The sequence below is a fragment of the Crinia signifera genome, chromosome 2 (genome assembly GCF_055691185.1).
Source record: "Crinia signifera chromosome 2, ASM5569118v1, whole genome shotgun sequence".
Taxonomy (NCBI): Eukaryota; Metazoa; Chordata; class Amphibia; order Anura; family Myobatrachidae; genus Crinia; species Crinia signifera.
Window position 1 is genome coordinate 7,986,818 of NC_139218.1, and position 19,173 is coordinate 8,005,990.

General features: G+C 47.3%; 1 protein-coding gene across 2 annotated transcripts in view; it reads right to left on the reverse strand.

Annotated features, from left to right (window-relative positions):
- Window positions 1-5,196: 5,196 nt before the first annotated feature.
- LOC146059367 (uncharacterized) overlaps window positions 5,197-19,173 on the reverse strand; it is a 57,921-nt gene continuing 43,944 nt past the window's right edge. For both annotated transcript variants that reach the window (XM_083171522.1, XM_083171523.1), the window contains exon 5: window positions 5,197-7,374. In XM_083171522.1, coding sequence (XP_083027648.1) covers window positions 7,297-7,374 — 78 coding nt within the window. In that variant the 3' untranslated portion in view covers window positions 5,197-7,296. The remainder of the gene's footprint in view (window positions 7,375-19,173) is intronic.

Consider the following 19,173-nt stretch of genomic DNA (forward strand, 5'->3'; position numbering starts at 1 on the left):
ATTCTCATGTGTCGACATGGACACCGATGAAGTGCCACACTTATGTCAACATTTACATGTGGTGAACTTTCTGTGTTGATTTCTTCGTGTAGCAATTTTTTTCCAGTCACAACTATGAACTATGTGCAGGTAAACCTACACATCATCAACCAATTCTTTGTATAATATATAACACCTGTTCTGTTTTACTGTAGGTGTTTTAAGTCAGACCTTTTACTGCTACTATTACTGTTTATGTAAATGCATTCTGAATGACAGCAACATCCTACCATCCTTCTACAAGAATATATAACCAACTAGGTGATTCATCGCGCCCTGTGCCCCCCCCCCTCCCGCAATTCACGGACCCCCCCGCGCACCCCCCCTCCCGCGATTCGCAACCCCCCCTCGCGCAATTCACGCCCCCTCCCACGCTTTGCGGACCCCCGCCCTCTCCCGCGATTCGCCGACACCTGCACCCCCTCCCTCCCTTGATTCACGCCACCCCCCGCGCCCCTCCCGCAATTCACGGCACCCCTAAGCCCCTCTTTAGTCCCCCGTATACTCACACACCCCTATCACTACCCAGCTTCCTGCTCTCCTGAACCGTAACTTCCACCACTGGGGAGTCGCTGACGCTGTTTTGCTCACATGCCCCTATCATGCCTCATAGCCCAGCCTCCTGCTCTCATGCACCCGAACTCCCACCCAGTAGGAGGAGACACTGACTGAGGGCCACCATCCTGTACTCCTGTACTGCCACGCTGGACCCTCACCCACTGCCAGAAGCTGCACAGTATCTCCCACCCTCCTCTTTAGTCCCCCTTATGCCCACACACCCCTATCACTACCCAGCCTCCTGTTTTCCTGTGTCGTGACCTCCGCCAGTGTGGAGCCGCTGACTCAGAAACACCCTACTATACTATTGCACACACACCTAAACAACACGCACACACAGCCCCCCCCCCCCCCACACACCCACAAATGTCACTGTACCCTCCACACTATCAATGTACATCTTACTCTGTAACCGCATTTTAATTAAACAAAACAATACACACCCCCTTCCACATCATATGCTCTCTATGTAACACATTTCACCTATAACTCAAGTTGCAATACAGGCATCTTACATACAATTCTAACCATCTTTCTCATATACAAATGTTCACAAATTAAGGGGGCGCAGCCCCTTACGACGGTGTGAAGAGCGCCCGTAGGGCGCGATGAATCACCTAGTACAGTAATAATACATTTTTATTACTCTGTCCATATATTTTAGTATCCTTCTTACATGTATATGGTAAAAAAAAAATGAAAAACCCTTTTGACTGTTGACCTAGCCCATGTCAACCTAATGCATGTGTCGAGCTAATGTCCGTGTCGACCTAACCCCATGTCGACCTTCAGTCATGTCGACCTTCTCCTTGTCGACCTAGTGACCATATCCACCTGATTATATAGGGTCAGGTGCATCAAGCGTCACAAAGTGCTAAAATGAAGAGTGATTAACAACCAACCAATCGGCTCCTAACTGTTAATTTTTCGAACATAGTCTGTGACATGACAATTAAGAGCTGATTGTCTGGCTTTTTATCGCTCTCTATTTTATCACTTTTTTGGAGCCCTGTGTGTCTTAACTGTGCAGCCACTGATTGCCCTACCACTTTACAGTATGTTTCCATTTATATATATGTGTGTTTATATAAAGGTGCCCATACACATACCTCCCAACTGTCCCGTTTTTCGCAGGACCGTCCCGCTTTTTTGGGACGGTCCCGCGTCCCTCCCGGGGCCAGCAGTGTCCCGTGGCAAGGGGGGCAGTTGAAAGTCCCCCCAGCCTAATGAATAGACGCTGTGTGCATGCGCCCACGCTGCGGGCTCGGTGGCTCGCCACGCTATTTAAAATCAACTCCATGCCAACGGCATGGAGTTAAGTTACTTTTTTTAACATAGTTTGTGGCGAGCGTAGAACCCGGAAGTAGCACGGCGCCATGCTGGCGCCGTGAAACTACACAAGTACCATTGTTTATATACATTTTGAGAACCGTGTATTGTAGATTTCTTTACAGCCAGCGCTGGCACACATAAATCATTACATGGTCGCTGACCATCATATGATTTTTTTTCCCCCTTTCGCAGATAAAAGTCATTCTGAACTTATCATTGGTGGAGATAGAGGAATTCAGGGCGGGCACAGACTTCATGTGATGTCAGCCACCCGCCCCCGCGCGGGCATCGACACGCCTTCATTGGAATACCTCGCACATAAAATACGGGGCCCCTGCTCCAGCCCCCTGCCCACCCCCTTCCCTCCCCTTACAGTGCGAACGCCACACAGGCGCACGTGCAGACCCCCATCATGTGGACCCTGACGAATGTCGCTCACACGTCTGTTCCGTGTGGCTCTGATCTCAGCCGTCACTGCGTTACGTGTTACAGAGATCATTACCACGGGTCTCAGCACTGTAATTACGCTGACAGGCCTTAGGGCGACATGAAAAAGGTCAAAATGGATAAGGTCGACAATGTCAAAAGGACAACACAAGCATTAGGTCAACATTAGGAATGTCGACATGGGGTTTTCACTATTTTTTGGAGCCGACATGTGCCGACATGCGGTACTTCATGCCATATCATCTACTAGGGCAGGGAGCGAGAATATAATATGGAGCCTGAAGCATGGCCAGCGCAGCGAGCCATGCAAGGGGACACTTTGCACTTTTTCAGTGTCCATGTCAACTGTGTAGACCTGCGGGACAAAAAAAAAGTTGAAGACCCCATGTCGACCTTTTGACTGTTAACATTGCCAATGTCGACCCAATGCTTGTGTCGACCTTTTCACCCTGGCTGTGTCCACGTGTCTATTTGTGTCTTTGTCTGTGTATTTGTATGTGTCTGTGAGATTGTGTCCATGTGTGTACATTATTTGTGTCTTTGTGTGTGTCTGTGTGTATTTGTATGTTGTATGTACCTATGTCCATGTAAATGCCCACTCAGTTGTGGCATCAGGCAACTGATGATTAGTAAGTGCAGAACGGTCGTCAGATAGGTCGGCGGACCAGACGTCTGACCTGTCAGCCTAGTGTGCACCCAGACTTGTACTCGTCCACTGTTACAAGGTTTCTGGTCTGATCCAAGAGTCGGCTGGCAGACGGAAGTTCAGTCCCAGGACCCAGGCCCGGCGCCACCTATAGGCAGCTCTTGGCATTTGCCACTGGAGGGCAGCAGTTCGCCTGCCCCCCGGTGCAGGATTGGGCAGGGGGGTCCATGCCACGGGTGTTTCCTGCAGCGCTGTGTATTAAGCTGGCGGCGGCTGGGTCCCTGCAGTGATTAGGAAATAACTAGCGCTATCTGCTGGGTGGCGGCGCGGGAAGCGCTGCTGGGTTTGAAAACACTGGCCACACGTTGATTGGCTGAGATTCAGCCAATCAGCGCGTGACCAGTGTTTTCAATATCAGAAGCGCTTCCTGCTCCGCCGCCCGGCGGATAGCGCTAGTTATTTCCTAATCACTGCAGGGACCCCGCCAGCTTAATACACAGTGCCGCAGGTACCCCCGCGGCACGGACCCCCCTGCCCGCTCCTGCCATCTCCAGTCTCTGCACCTCCGCTCACCTCCATCCGGGGGGAGGGGCAAACTCGATCAGACAGCGCAGCAGGTACCCCTCAGGCCCAGACACCCCTCCACACCTGGGGTGCTCCGCTGCCAGGACCCCAATTTGCTGATCAATAGTTTCAGTATTGGCAGAGGGACTATTTATGTTGAAGTCAGCTTGGTGTTGGAACTTCCTTCAGCTGAATGAATCTGCCAAACTTTACTAAAGAAAAGTAACAAAGCTGACCCATTTCTATATTACATCCAGTGATTTTCTCTGAGCACACAAGCTGAGGGCAAATGTGTCCAGCTAAATATTCATGTCAGACTATGGGCGAGATGTACTAAAGGGAAAATGCGGTAAAACCCCCGTTTTACCGCATTTTCCTATGTACTAAAACCCGTTCGCAGCGGTTTCGCAGGGCAGGGTATCGCCACCTTTGGGTGGCGATACCCTATAGAAGCCTATGGGCTACTTTTCGCCGCCCGCCGCGTCGCCGCAACCCGCCGCCTCGCCGACCCCCCCTTTCCCCCTCCCTTGGGCTTACCTTCTTGCAGGTCCTCCTGGACCCCGGAAGGTAAGCCCTTCCTCCCCCTAGCAACGCAGCCGGACGTCCTTCCGGCTGCAGGGGGAGGAGGAAGCGCCGGGGACAGCTTGCTTAGCTGTCCCCGGCGTGAAAGCTGTGCAGAAGCCGGCTGGGAGGTGACGGAGACCCCCCGCAGACCACAGTACAGGTATCGCGGGGGGCCTCCGTCACCGCATCGCGATGCCAGCCGCATATGTTAGTACATATGCGGCGGCATCGCGGCGGGGGGGGCGCGAAGGGCGGCGATGTATTTTAATACATCAGCTGGCATCGCGATGCGGTGACGGAGGCCCCCCGCGATACCTGTACTGTGGTCTGCGGGGGGTCTCCGTCACCTCCCAGCCGGCTTCTGCACAGCTTTCACGCCGGGGACAGCTAAGCAAGCTGTCCCCGGCGCTTCCTCCTCCCCCTGCAGCCGGAAGGACGTCCGGCTGCGTTGCTAGGGGGAGGAAGGGCTTACCTTCCGGGGTCCAGGAGGACCTGCAAGAAGGTAAGCCCAAGGGAGGGGGGAAAGGGGGGGTCGGCGAGGCGGCGGGTTGCGGCGACGCGGCGGGCGGCGAAAAGAAGCCCATAGGCTTCTATAGGGTATCGCCACCCAAAGGTGGCGATACCCTGCCCTGCGAAACCGCTGCGAACGGGTTTTAGTACATAGGAAAATGCGGTAAAACGGGGGTTTTACCGCATTTTCCCTTTAGTACATCTCGCCCTATATTAGAAATGAAAGGTTCGGCTGAATATCCAACACACCTGAACTCTGCGGCTCTGAGTACATTCCAGTCCTGCTGTTGGATATTGCTGCAAAGTCAGATCTGGGATCTTAGTGACGCAGGAACACCCCCCAAGCTGTCCAATTGGAATGACTACTTCAAAAGGGTAATAATCCGTTTCAGGCAGTAACGAGTGATAAGTGATTAAGTAAAAATCATTGCAACATTTTAACCACGAGCAGGATGATGTTTATTTCAGTGGAAAAAATAATTTTATTGCTCAGCTATATGTCATAAACGTTAAAAATAAAAGTTTGCAATAGCAGTCAAATATATAAATGTGTATATATAATATACTTACTTCTTATCAATATACAGTCATTTCTTTAAATAAACATATTTCTATATTAATTTAAAAATCATATTGTATACTGTTTGGTTACACAAGTTATTCATTATTTACAATAATTACACTTTATGGTACAATAATACAAAATATCACCCTTATATATTACTTTTTATATATATATTTATATATTATTGTCACAGTTATTTATAGTAAATAGCCATCATCCGGAGCAGGCTATCGATCAGAATCACAGGACGATAGCCTACTGTTCTATGTGTGCTATATGGGGTGCCGTGTCTGTCTCTAAGAGAACAGGTGTCACAGGAGTCAGACTGGCCCACAGGGGAATTTCCCGGGGGGGGGGGGGGGGGGGGGCAAACTTCCTGAGTGCCCCGTCCAGGGCCGGATTTAATGCTGGTGGAGGCCCTGGGCAACAAATGTGTCTGGGGCCCCCATAATTAAAATGTTTTGTTGATATTTGTAAAAAAATTATTTTTTAAACATTGGTTGGGAACATCACGAACATCGGAGAGAGCACGGAAGGCATGAATGAACTTTGGTGCTTTGTTTCCTGCCAGTCGTTTTGTATGGTCCTGACACACCCCTCTATCACACGCTATAAATGGGCCCCGCTCTGGTTGGCTAAGGGCGCGTGTTGGGGCTGGCTTTCCCAGTAATATTACGTTAGCGTTACATTGTATAAATGTACTAAGCGTATGCTGTAGTATCGGGCTACCGGCCCACATATAACCTGGACATCTACAGGTCACCTTCTAGGCTGCTGGGGTCTCTAGGAGGGGTGGTCCGATTAGAGATGTCCACATCGTTCTGCCTCAGTGATACTGAAGATGAGCGAGGACACTATGGGTGGGGTCACCGGGGAAGGGGGCCATTATTTGGGATGCAATAGAACGGCATTAGATGTGGAAAATCTATTTAATGCTTTATCACCAGCCAATAAAAATAGACGATACAGTGCACAGCGCCAGCGGGGGATGTCGGCCGGTTAGCTAGGCAACCGGCTGAGATAGAAGTAAATCATGTTGCTCAAAGTCGCAGCACACAGGGGTAAAATGAGTATTCTCACCAAAATTCAAATAGGTGAGCCACAGCAACTGCCACCAACGGATGCGGGACCATTTGTCTACAACAAGAAGATAGACAGCCATTAGGTCAACATACCATTAGGTCGACAACTCAATAGGTCGACATGCCATTAGGTCAACATACCATTAGGTCGACATGCCATTAGGTCGACAATGCCATTAGGTCGACACTGCCATTAGGTCGACAGTGTCTAGGTCGACAGTCAAAATGGTCGACATGTTTTTTTTCACTGTTTTTTTACCCAAATGTCGACAGTCAGAATGGACACAGTTTGAAGTGAACCGCAGCCCCTCGCTGCGCTCGGCACACTATTATAATCTAACTCCACACCGTAGTGGATGGTAGGGCATGAAATACCGCCTGTCGGCACATGTCGGCTCAAAGAACAGTAAAAAAAACCATGTCGACCTTTTGACTGTCAACCTAGACACTGTCGACTTAATGGCATGTCGACCTATTGAGTTGTCGAACTAATGGTGTCGACCTAATGGCTGTCTATCTTCTTGTTGTAGACAAATAGTCCGGATACTGCCACCAACTGCCACTCCAAACTAGCTCACTGGCAGTGGTTGGGGCTCCCCTATTTGAATTTTGAACTGTGCTTCATCCCCACCTCTGGATCCACCGCTGGACACGACTATAGGCATCTTGCTGGATGGGGAACAGTATATTTTGGCACATTCAGTATGTCGGAGGTATCGAAGACGAGCGATTTCTCACCGGTTGATAAATACAGACCTTAGTATATAGATCAGAAGAGCTTTAGGAGTGTCCTATAGTAAAAAATATATATATTCTTCAAATCTGAATTGTCCTCTGCGGCTTCAGACCCTCCAGATGTCCCACAGTCTGACATAATGTCCTTTGTATTGCGGCTGGAATTATCCAGGTGTAGGAACAGGATCCGGTCCCCCCATATTTGGAGACAGCTTTATCAGAGGACAGTCACCCAATGATGTCCTGGCTTCTCCTCACTTGGTGCCCTGGATGCTGTCGTACAACGTGTTAAATCGCAGAGTGTACTTGTCCACGGGGCTGTCATACACAGGCTGCAGGGAACCAGAGACAACAGGTTAGTGGCGGAACTTTGCTGTCAATTACCTGAAAACCTCTCTCCACGGCATAGCGGGATTAATATTATTATCTTTATTTATAAGGTGCCACTAGTGTTTCGCAGCACCGTACAAAGGACAAACAATGTAACAGTACAGAGATACAAAACAGCAGGACAGGGATAGCGGAAGAACAGGGATAGCGACAGGACAGGGATAGCTGTAGGACAGGGATAGCTGTAGGACAGGGATAGCTGTAGGACAGTAATAGCAGCAGGACACGGATAGCGGCAGGACAGGGGTAGTGGCAGGACAGGGATAGCAGCAGGACAAGGATATTGACAGGACAGGGATAGTGACAGGCAGTAGCGTAACTATTAAAACAGCGCCCCCCCCCCCCCCCCCGCCTGCCTTACCCCACTGGTGCTGCTTGCTGTTGCTGCCTCGGCCGATGTGTGGCCGGGCCCGCAGATCTACTTGTCTGCTGTCCCGGCTCTCTTCCTGGCTGGATCCTGCAGTACTAATGAGAAAATAGCTCACACAAAATGTCCGCCCCCATCGTCCTCAAAAAGTGTCTGCTGTTAAGGGGGCGGACATTTTGTGTTAGCTGTTTTTCCATTAGCACTGCAGGAGCCAGCCAGGAGAGCCGGTACCGCAGACTAGTAGATCTGCGGGTCCCGACTCCCGGCCATAGACCCGGTGGCGGCGGCAACAGTAAGCAGCACCAGCAGGCAGTGCAGCGCATCGATAGCCCCGCGGGACTATAGTTACGCCACTGGCGGCAGAACAGTATACACAGGTTCCACCATGTAGAGGCTACAAATAAACAATGCTATGGATGACCTTGTTCATTCCTTCTAAACATTGCGCTTGTATCCCAGCATCAGGGGCCACCCGGCAGTAACACAATAATAGCGTAAGGTCTGTGTTTGTGTATGTACATACTGTACATGTGTGTGGTGTACATTTTACCTTCCCCATACTGGGGCTGACGCAGGGCTGCACACAAGTCTGTACAGCATGTGATTATTCACACTGCATCCAAGAAGCAATGGCGCAATGTGAACAGCGACAGGCGCGTTATAAGCCCCTCTGCTGCATCTTACAGCTGGGTGGCTGCAACTGGGATCTCATATGTAGGCAAAGTGTTCTGAGGGCGAATGTAGGGTGTGTATTGTATGGGATGTCACCCAATCCATATATTACATTACTGCAGACAAGCATTAAAGCATCTGATGATTCTATGGAAGTCGAGTTACACACACGCCATTTTAGGATAGTATGGCCGCCATTTTGGTTCGCAGAGTTGCGCAAATAAAGTTTCCATACCCGAGTATGCGTGGCAAAGTGGACCAGAAGAGTAGCCATACTATCACACATAAATTCATAAATACATACTGACACTAAGTAAAATATAGTTAAAAGTTTAGAACGCCACACATAGCTTAGTTAGCCCTGCATACATATGTCTGTATCGTGTTTAGTACCGTTCCGTTCAGTTCAGTGTGCGAAGTATTCCGGTCATTGCGAATATTCCGCAATATACACGGCTCGACAGTTATGGATATAATCCATATCCCAGGAACAGTTTCTGTTAAAAGTATGTAACAAAGGAATCTAGATGAAACCGGTTCTTATCACTGCTGACGCCGAAACCACCAAACAAAGGACTCTTAAAGTTCACTCCCCTGGACCTAGCCAAACCAGGTATATCAGCTTACCACCCAATCACAGCTGACCTGACATTCGACCTCTGGCCAATGAGAATGGCCTTTGACCTCCCCTTTCTGACCCTATAAGATAGGCGACCCAGAGCAGCCAAACTCTCTTCGGCACATCTACCTTTCCCTGACCTGACCACCGGACTATAGTTCATCCCTGAACGATAGTGAGCTCTGACCGGACTACACTTCGCATATTTGATGAGAACGGTAACGGTTGCATTAACGGTATTTATCCTTATCGTATTGATTGGCTGATTGTATCTTGTATCTGTTTTCTTTCCCCTTAGCAGAGTCTGTTTAGTATTCATTGTTAGTATATTGTATTACTTGTTATACCTGTTTATTCTTATTTCTGTAACCCCCTTTTGTCCATTAGGGACTCAAATACAACCTTTTTACGGAGCTCTTATCTCCATATTTCTATACAGTGGTCGTTGTCTGTTTATTCGCATTATAGCGATAAGGTATATTGCGGACACAGTCCGATAAGGTATAGTCGCAGATTAGAGACAAAGTACTGCGAAGGAATCTCTGATTAAGGTATTGGTTCTTGGTATACATAATACAATTAAAGGTACGCTACGCTGCGCTACGCTTTGTTCGCACGTAGTTAGGTATAAAGGGTACGTTGGTTGCGGACTTATTACGTAACCAACGCTTTTCACTTATTGTCACTCTGGTTATATTTTAATCACCATTAACAATTGGGGGCATCGTCCGTCCGCTCCACATTCCAGAACTCAGTACCAGGCGTGCGACTCGACCTATACCAGCAAAAGGGTGGAAGTATTTATTTGTTTCCATTGCTGGATAGGCCGAGTCCGCAGCGGTGCGGGGTTTGGGAAGTGCTAGCGTTGAACCCGGAGCACAATAAGTGAAAGCCACGTGTTTAAAGCATATATTAAGTATTTAGTAAACTGTACTTCTGCCTGCCACAAGTAGTTTAACGGGGTATAGTGTCTTGAGTTGCTTGTTTATTACAGTATATGTACCACGTGCGATAAGGTTCGCACACGTGGAATCTGTGTTTATTATAGTACATAGAGGATCCACTCTGTGCAAAACTATAATTGTTTATTGTTAGTTACTGCAAAACCAGAGACTCCGCCACGTGGCGACAAGTCCTGGGCCTTTTGCAGTAACGAAAAGCGTCTATTGTGTATTACGCAAGGTGCGCGCGCACGTGCCCACATCGGGAAAGTTTCGCATCTTTGTACGTGGTTTACGGATTAAGTACGGGATTTATTTCGCATCTTGATACGTAACTCTCGGACAGAGTTAAGGGATTTATTCCACATTTAGGGGCAATTACTGCGTATAGCGAAACCCGAGCGCAACCTTGCCAATACACTATAGAACACGTGGGTGGCCGATCTCATCGGCGGCCTGTGAACAGCGCATGTACACACGTGGCTGTTCATTGGTACTGCACACGCAGCACACATAGGAATTAAGAGGTGAACAGTATTAAACCACTAGCTTTATTTAAACAGTATAGTAATATACTGCGAATGAAGCGGTGATTAATAAAAGAAAATAAGTTTTTTTCTTTTTGTTCATTTTCTCATAAGCAAGCAACTCAAGCATTATTTTAATAGATTCCTATAGTTTATTATAAGGGATTTATACCTGCATAAGTATCTAGTGACAAGCTATCAGCCTGGGAAGATTTTCTGTACAGAAATATTTCAAATATATGCATAAGACCAAGGTGTAACCAGTGCCCAGTGTGAAACATAACTGAGGCGAACGGGTGTGTGACGACACGACTCAAGCGCAGTGTAGTCCAGTGTAGGACAGTCCAGGTAGGACAAGGTTAGGGTTCACGTGACGACGTGCCCATAGGAACTGCCCCTTCAGTGGAATTGATTCCGCTAGGAGGGTACAAGAAGATACATCGGAACACGCTTGTTTCCGATTAGCTACTTTAGAAATCCAATTTTTGGGGGTATAGGAAAACAAGTTTGTTATACCCTGGAAAAATTGCGCCGCGCCAAGCAAGTTGGCTAGAAGTTCGCTGCTAGTTGAAAGACTTGGTGATTGAGTATCGTACCTCGTATCCTTCGCACCTGCTTGACTGTGGGATGTTCTAGGAAGCTGTAGAAGTGAGTGTTTGGGGAGCTCTCAGATAAGTAATAACCCACCGATATCTATTAAGCTGTGAACGTTTATTCCTGTAACTATGGGTAATAACGGGTCACGCTGTGATAACGTGCATGTTAGGGAGGAAGCAAGCCGGCCAAAAGGATCGGCTGCTTTTATTATGTGCAGGAAGCACGGTGAACTCGCAGTTGTTTACCAAAATAAATGGAGAAAAATGACACAAGGCAGCAAGTTAGAATTTCCCAGTGTTGGTAGCTTCGATCCGGAAATCTTATCGGCAGTAAAAGATGAAATATGCCTACTCTCCAGTCGTAAGGAGAGAGTGAAGCATATAAATATTCTTAAATTGTGGCAGAAGGAAGGACAGGAACAATGGGGAAGCAGAGGTCTGGCAATACCTGACACAATCAGCCAAAATATAAATGCAACCGCTGCCACAATAGAATCAGCTCCCCCACCCCCATATGTGCCGAAGGGGATAATGACTCATAAGAAAAGTATAAGTAATAACGTATCCGTTGCTAACCTGTACCCTGTCTTATCCCCTTACAAGGAAACCCGAGAGGAGAACGAGCAGCTGTTGGCACTGGCCGTCTCTCATGCAATTAATATGATTGAGGGAAAAGCTCAACCCGCTGTTGAGGCCCCAGCACAGGAGGAGGAGACGGCTGATGCCAACAGCATAGTATTGGACTCAGGTAATGATGCACCACACAGCACAGACACAAATGACTCCCAAGCAGGTCCCAGTAATGCGAATGTGGTACAAACATATCCTATGCGCACACTGGAGGTTCCCTATGGTAAGGCAGACAGAGAAGGTGTGATACCTACCAGAAAGATGACCATGCTAAACCCATGGACACGGTTAGAGCTGCGGTCCATCATTTCAGATTTCCCTGACCCAAGGAAAGATCTGGCATTGTGCCGGAAATTTGTAAGGGATCTAGGAAACTCTGATGAGCCCACCAACAAGGATTGGAGAATCATGTTGAGGGCCTGTCTCCCCACTCACATTGACATCCCGAAATTCATTCAGGATAGTGGATTGAAAGTGGACAAGGAGATAAATGATGAGATCAACCAGGAGAATATACGCCTGATTAACTTACAATTGGGAGTATATTTTCCTGCGGCAGTAGAATATAGCAAGATTTTCACCATCAAACAAAAAGATGGCGAAACTGCTGCTGATTATTTTACAAAGGCCTTACTGGAGGTATCAAAGTACACTGGTGTCTCCGAGCCTAAGGACGATCCCCACCTGAGGGAGATGATTGTCTCTGTGCTGGTGGAAGGGCTTAGGGAAAACCTGAGAGCCAGAGTCCAAACCTCTTTTCCAAATTGGCGTGGAATGACAGTGGATGCCCTACGGGAATCTGCTGTGGACCACGACCGCAACATTAAGAAGCACAGGGAACTGCAAACTGACAAACTGATGATGGTTAGCATCCAAGCCCTTACTAATGCCCCAAACAAAGCTGCATACCAACAACCACGAAACACCAGGGACACAGGTAGAAAACCAATTATCTGTTACAACTGCAATAGGGAAGGTCATTACTCAGCTCATTGTAGGGCAGGAAACCCCAGGAGTTACCAAACACATAAGCGAGAATGGGAATCTCACAAAGGTGAGACACGGAGATACCCAGCCCCTAGACAATGGGAGGAGACAGACAGGTCACGCAACATGCCTCCTCCCCATCTGATGGCTGACACTGTGCTAAGGGCAACCCAGGTCAGACAATAGGAAACAGGTCATACCTGTATCCTACAGCCAGTTAGATTAACTCAACACCTTAGAGAGGAACCTCAGGTGAAGGTTGATATAGCTGGAGTAAGGCAAACCTTTTTGGTTGATACAGGGGCGGCCAGATCTGTTCTCAACACTCCTCTTCACTTGGGTTTCACTAACCAATCAGTAGCGGCAATTGGGGTAACAGGAAAAATACAACATTACCCACTGACGAAACCAGCAGAGGTTACAATCGGGCCTTTGCATACCAAACATTCTTTCCTGTTGGCTGCAGCGGCCCCGACTAACCTCCTGGGTAGAGATTTACTATGTAAAATGGGATGTGTCATCTATTGCACTCCCAATGGGGTATTCCTAGACACTCCTAAAAATCTTACACAAGAAGTGCAAGATATGCTGGACAGTCCTCAGAGGCTAATGTTGTATTCCACTGTTGTAGAATCAAATCCATCTAGGGTAGCTGAAATTACAGCACAAATACCGAGTTCCCTTTGGACTAAAGATGGACAGGACGCTGGGCTAATGGCAAATGTAGCTCCAGTAGAAATCCGCTTAAAAGAAGGCAGGATAGCCCCAAAAATACCGCAGTACCCTTTAAAACCTGAAGTTGAGCTAGGAGTATTCCCAGTGATCCAACGATTGCTCCAACAGGAAATCCTAGTTAGAACTTCCAGCACGGCCAATAGTCCCATCTTTCCTGTGAAAAAGAGCGGGGGGAGGGGCTACAGACTAGTGCAGGATTTAAGAGGGGTAAACAAAGTAGTTGAGAGCCAATTCCCCGTAGTGCCAAACCCAGCTGTCATCCTAATGCAAATCCCACCTCACTGTACTCATTTCACAGTCATTGATTTGTGTTCAGCGTTCTTCTCCGTCCCTTTGCACCCTGACAGCCAGTATCTGTTCGCCTTTACCTACAGAGGAGTACAGTATACCTGGACACGACTTCCCCAGGGGTTCATAGACAGCCCCAGCATCTTCTCCCAGGCCTTGCATGATTGTTTACAATCCTTTCAACCCATGAGTGGTTCGATACTGATACAATATGTTGATGACTTATTGTTGTGTTCTGAGTCACTGGAGTCATCAGTGGATGACACTAGACAGCTGCTGATGCATCTCTCAGAGACAGGACATAAAGTATCTAAGGATAAGCTGCAATTATGCCAGACCAGGGTTAAGTATCTGGGCCACTGCCTTACCCAAGGGCTGAGACACCTCACCGACGACAGAATCCAAGCGATTCAGAATATGGTACTGCCACAGACCCAGCATCAGATCCGTACGTTCCTAGGCATGTGTGGATACTGTCGCAATTAGATCCCAGGTTTCTCTATTCTGGCATTACCACTACAAGAGATGGTTTCCTCAACTAAGCCAGATCGGGTCTCTCATACTGAGGAATCTGAGCTGGCTTTCGAGGAACTAAAGGTGAGCCTAACAAAGGCCCCAGCACTGGGAATGCCAGATTATGGGAAACCCTTTGAACTGTACGGAACTGAATCAGGTGGGTGTGCGGCAGGAGTACTTGTACAAAAGCATGGTGATGCCAACCGACCAATAGCGTACTACAGTGGCCAGCTGGACACAGTAGCACGCTCACTCCCAACTTGCTTACGAAGTGTGGCTGCAATAGCACAACTAGTAAGTAAGAGTGAGGACGTAGTGTTGGGACACGATTTAACTGTTCATGCTCCCCATGCTGTCTCTGCCCTCCTAAATTCTGCCCAAACACGTCATGTGTCCTCAGCACGGTTCACTAAGTGGGAACTGGCGCTGATGGCCCCAGTAAATATTACCATCAAAAGATGCAACACACTAAACCCAGCCACATTCCTTCCTCATGTGCCCTCCAAGGCACAAAGGGTGGAGGGTGATGGGAATGTTGCTGAATATGGTAAAGCAGAGTTTAGTGAGGGTGAGGATAAACATGATTGCATGACCTACCTGAATCAGACCTTCACAGCACGTCCTGACATAAGCGACAGCCCATTAAGTGAGGTAGACATAACCTTATTCACAGATGGTAGCTGTCATAGACAGACGGACACGGGAGAGCTGTGCACAGGCTACGCAGTAGTAGATGGAGAAGGTATTGTGGAAGCTGAACCCTTGGGACCACCTCACTCAGCACAAGTAGCGGAACTGGTGGCACTGACCAGAGCATGTGAACTGGCCAAAGGGAAATCAGTTAACATATATACCAACTCCAGATATGCTTTCGGAGTAGTCCATGATTTTGGAGCCCTATGGCGCCTCCGAAATTTCATGACGGCGGCTGGCACACCAGTGGCGCATGCGATATATATTAGGAGACTTCTGGGAGCTATTCAGCTTCCAGACAGAGTGGCTGTTATCAAGTGCAAAGCTCACACATCAGAGAAAGACCCGGTGTCACTTGGTAACAGCCGCGCTGATGAGGCAGCGAAAAGGGCCGCATGCCCTGTAAATATTTTCACCCATCCCACCAACCTTTGTACACTGAACATGGTATCCACAGCCAAACTGATAGACATGCAGAATTTGTGTTCCCCACAGGAAAGAGCAGTATGGAAGTCGAAGGGATGTGGCCAAGAGTCCACCGGACTTTGGAGAGATGGACACGGGAAACCAGTGGCCCCCAGAGCATACCTTCCTAGTCTAGCCGAGGCGGCCCATGGGCTGACACATCTTGGGAAGGAAGGTATGTGCAAGCTGGTAAAGGCCTACTGGTGTGCACCAGGGTTCGCTTCTCAAGCAGGTAGAGTGGCAATGTCATGCCTCACCTGTTTGAGGAAGAACGTTGGAAAAGCCATCCCAACAGAGCCATCCCACATCCCTCCTACAGAAGGCCCTTTCCAGGTAATACAAATCGACTTCATACAGTTACCACCCTGTAGAAATTTGAAATATGTATTAGTTTGTGTTGACATGTTTTCCAGCTGGGTGGAGGCTTTCCCCGCTGCCTCCAACACTGCTACCTTTACAGCAAAGAAAATATGTCAGGAGTTTGTCTGTAGGTATGGTATCCCAAAGATCATTGAGAGTGACAGAGGCACTCATTTCACAGGAGAGGTCTTCCAAATCATGTGTAAACTCCTGGGGATTAATAGTAAACTTCATACTCCATATCGTCCCCAGGCGAGCGCCAAAGTTGAGAGAATGAATGGTACTATTAAGAACAAATTGGGTAAAGTTATGGCTGAAACAGGGTTGTTATGGCCAGAGGCATTGCCTATTGTGCTGTATAGCATTAGGACCACTCCCAGGACTCCGCTCAACTTGTCCCCCTTCGAGATATTGTTTGGTCGGCAGCCACACATCATGATAGACCCACAGGATGATCTCAAATGTAACAATGAGCTAACTGTACAGTATATCCTAAAGCTAAACAAACAGCTAAGGGAGCAACAAAAGCAGCTGAAGTTACTGAACCCTGATATGCCTACCGAGAATTGTCATAATCTTAAACCAGGAGACTTTGTTATGATCCGAAATTTTTTACGCTCAGGTTGTTTGATAGACCGTTGGGAAGGACCGTACCAAGTTTTGTTGACCAGCACTACATCAATTAAAGTCGCAGAGAGAGAGACTTGGATACATTCGTCCCACTGCAAGAAAGCCAGTAACCCAGAGTCCCAGTGTGCAGAGAGCGAGAGAGAAGAAGTGTCGCTAGAAGCATTGTTTCGGGAACACTGAGAAGCAGCCAAGGTCGAGCAACCTGAGCGAACAAAGGTCTAAGAGCAGAGCAAAATAAAAGTCCCCTGGTAGAGATGATGGAAGGACTCCAAGCAAAAGGTTCACAGTTATGCATATATGTCTTTATTTTCTTTCTGTGTTCTTTTATTCACCCAAAGATACTCGGTGGCTGCCACATTCTAGAGCGATCGGAGCGGAGTTCTGACAGTGTAATAATGGACCCAGATATGGGTGAGGTAGAATCCCTAAACCAGCTTGACACTTTGCCCATGACAGGAGAAGGTAAGAGGTATGAGGGAAACGTAGTTCAAGGGCTATGTGATGAGTTAATGTCTGGTGAGTACTGTGTCTGTAGATATTGTCAACCTAAAATGGAAGAAGAATGCATCCAGCGATGTCAGTCGACAAGTAAGGCAACTACCGGCCGACATCCCTTGAGTGATTATCACTCATTAGTGGGTAAGGTTTTAAACCAAACAGAATGCTGGGTGTGTTCACAAGTATTACATAAAAGGAGTAATGTAGGCCTAGTCCCATATCCGCTTAATATTTCAGAGATAAGCGTATTAAATAAGGGGAGGCCATTGGATAAGAGATACCTGTATACCAGGTCCCCTAGTCTTAGATTACACCCATACCAAGTGGATAAATCCCTGGTATGTATGAACTTCTCGAGTTCCAGAGCGATTGGTACTTGGGAAGTGACATGGCATAACCAGACAATAACTTACTCCCAGCGTCCAGATGGAGAGCCTATTGATAAAGAATTGTTGTTAAAAATCCGAACCAGTGGGAGACACTATAAATATGTCTACACGGTGAAGAGAAGTAAAATGATGGCCGGCAGAGTATCAGCCGGCTACTGTAATGTAACCCTACAGCCAGAAATCTGTGAGGAACAAGTCAGGGAACAGGGGACGGGGATGTTCTTATGGATAATGTGTGACAAGATCATGAAATACTCTGTCCCTTATTTTCTCCCTGACGATGTTTATTATATTTGTGGTAGGAGGGCGTACAAATGGCTCTCCATGAACTACGTTGGTATTTGTTATCTAGGCAGAGTGTTACCGGAAGTGATGACCCTCACACATGATGAGATGATGAACATACACAGAGGTATTTCTCCTCCTTACACTCATACCCATTATGACCAAATCCATAAAAGGGATTTAACCATCAGGAAAGAACCCCTAGCTTCCGAAATGATACACGAGTCGTTCGGTATCCAACTCCTCATTGCTTTAGATATCACCCATACCGCCAGAGGAGTCATACATTTTAAATATATACAAGCATTAGCCAGCTTGGTAGATAACATCACTGAGATTTATGATGACACCTTTAGATACACTGGGAAGGAGTTGCAAGCGTATAAAAGAGAGCTAGTCCAACATCGAATGGTGTTGAACTATCTGACAGCTATGACAGGAGGATATTGTGTCACCCTTTCTACACAGTTTGGGGTGAAATGTTGTACATATATCACCAACAATACTGAAGACCCAGAAGAAATCATCGATCACCGGATGGATGAGATTCTTCAGCTTAAATGGGAATTTAGAAGGGAACATAATATCAGCCTGGCAGAAATAGGTAACAAAGTTAGCGAATGGACCACCTGGTTGAATCCAATGCACTGGTTCTCTGGTTTAGGAGAATGGGCGCAGGGGATCATAGCTAGCATAGGAAAACTCCTTCTCTGTATCGGTGGTGCCATCATAGTCTTTGTGCTATTGTTCAAATGTTTAAAGGTGGTGACCCGGGGAAAGGCAAAACGTACCGAAATCATGAGCGTAAGAACGAGAGATACAGAGGAAGACCAGGGTTTGGTATATGACCCTAAAATCGAAACCACCTCCCTTTAAAGAAACCATATTTGTGAACGTGTATATGTTGTAACCACCCCTGTTTTTATTTTTATCCCAAAATTGTACATTATCCTTCGTGACCCTGAGTAGGTTGTTCGATAAATGCGGCCCATCGTTTATCCATGATCCTGGATCAGCCGAGAGCAGATGGTTTACTCCCCTTATATGTTTAATTCATGTATCCCAATTTCTCTGTTAGGATTATGAATTTCTGTATTATCGTGTGAAATGTTTTGTATTGTAACAGTTTTATAATTACTGTTAAAGGGTGGACTATGGAAGTCGAGTTACACACACGCCATTTTAGGATAGTATGGCCGCCATTTTGGTTCGCAGAGTTGCGCAAATAAAGTTTCCATACCCGAGTATGCGTGGCAAAGTGGACCAGAAGAGTAGCCATACTATCACACATAAATTCATAAATACATACTGACACTAAGTAAAATATAGTTAAAAGTTTAGAACGCCACACATAGCTTAGTTAGCCCTGCATACATATGTCTGTATCGTGTTTAGTACCGTTCCGTTCAGTTCAGTGTGCGAAGTATTCCGGTCATTGCGAATATTCCGCAATATACACGGCTCGACAGTTATGGATATAATCCATATCCCAGGAACAGTTTCTGTTAAAAGTATGTAACAAAGGAATCTAGATGAAACCGGT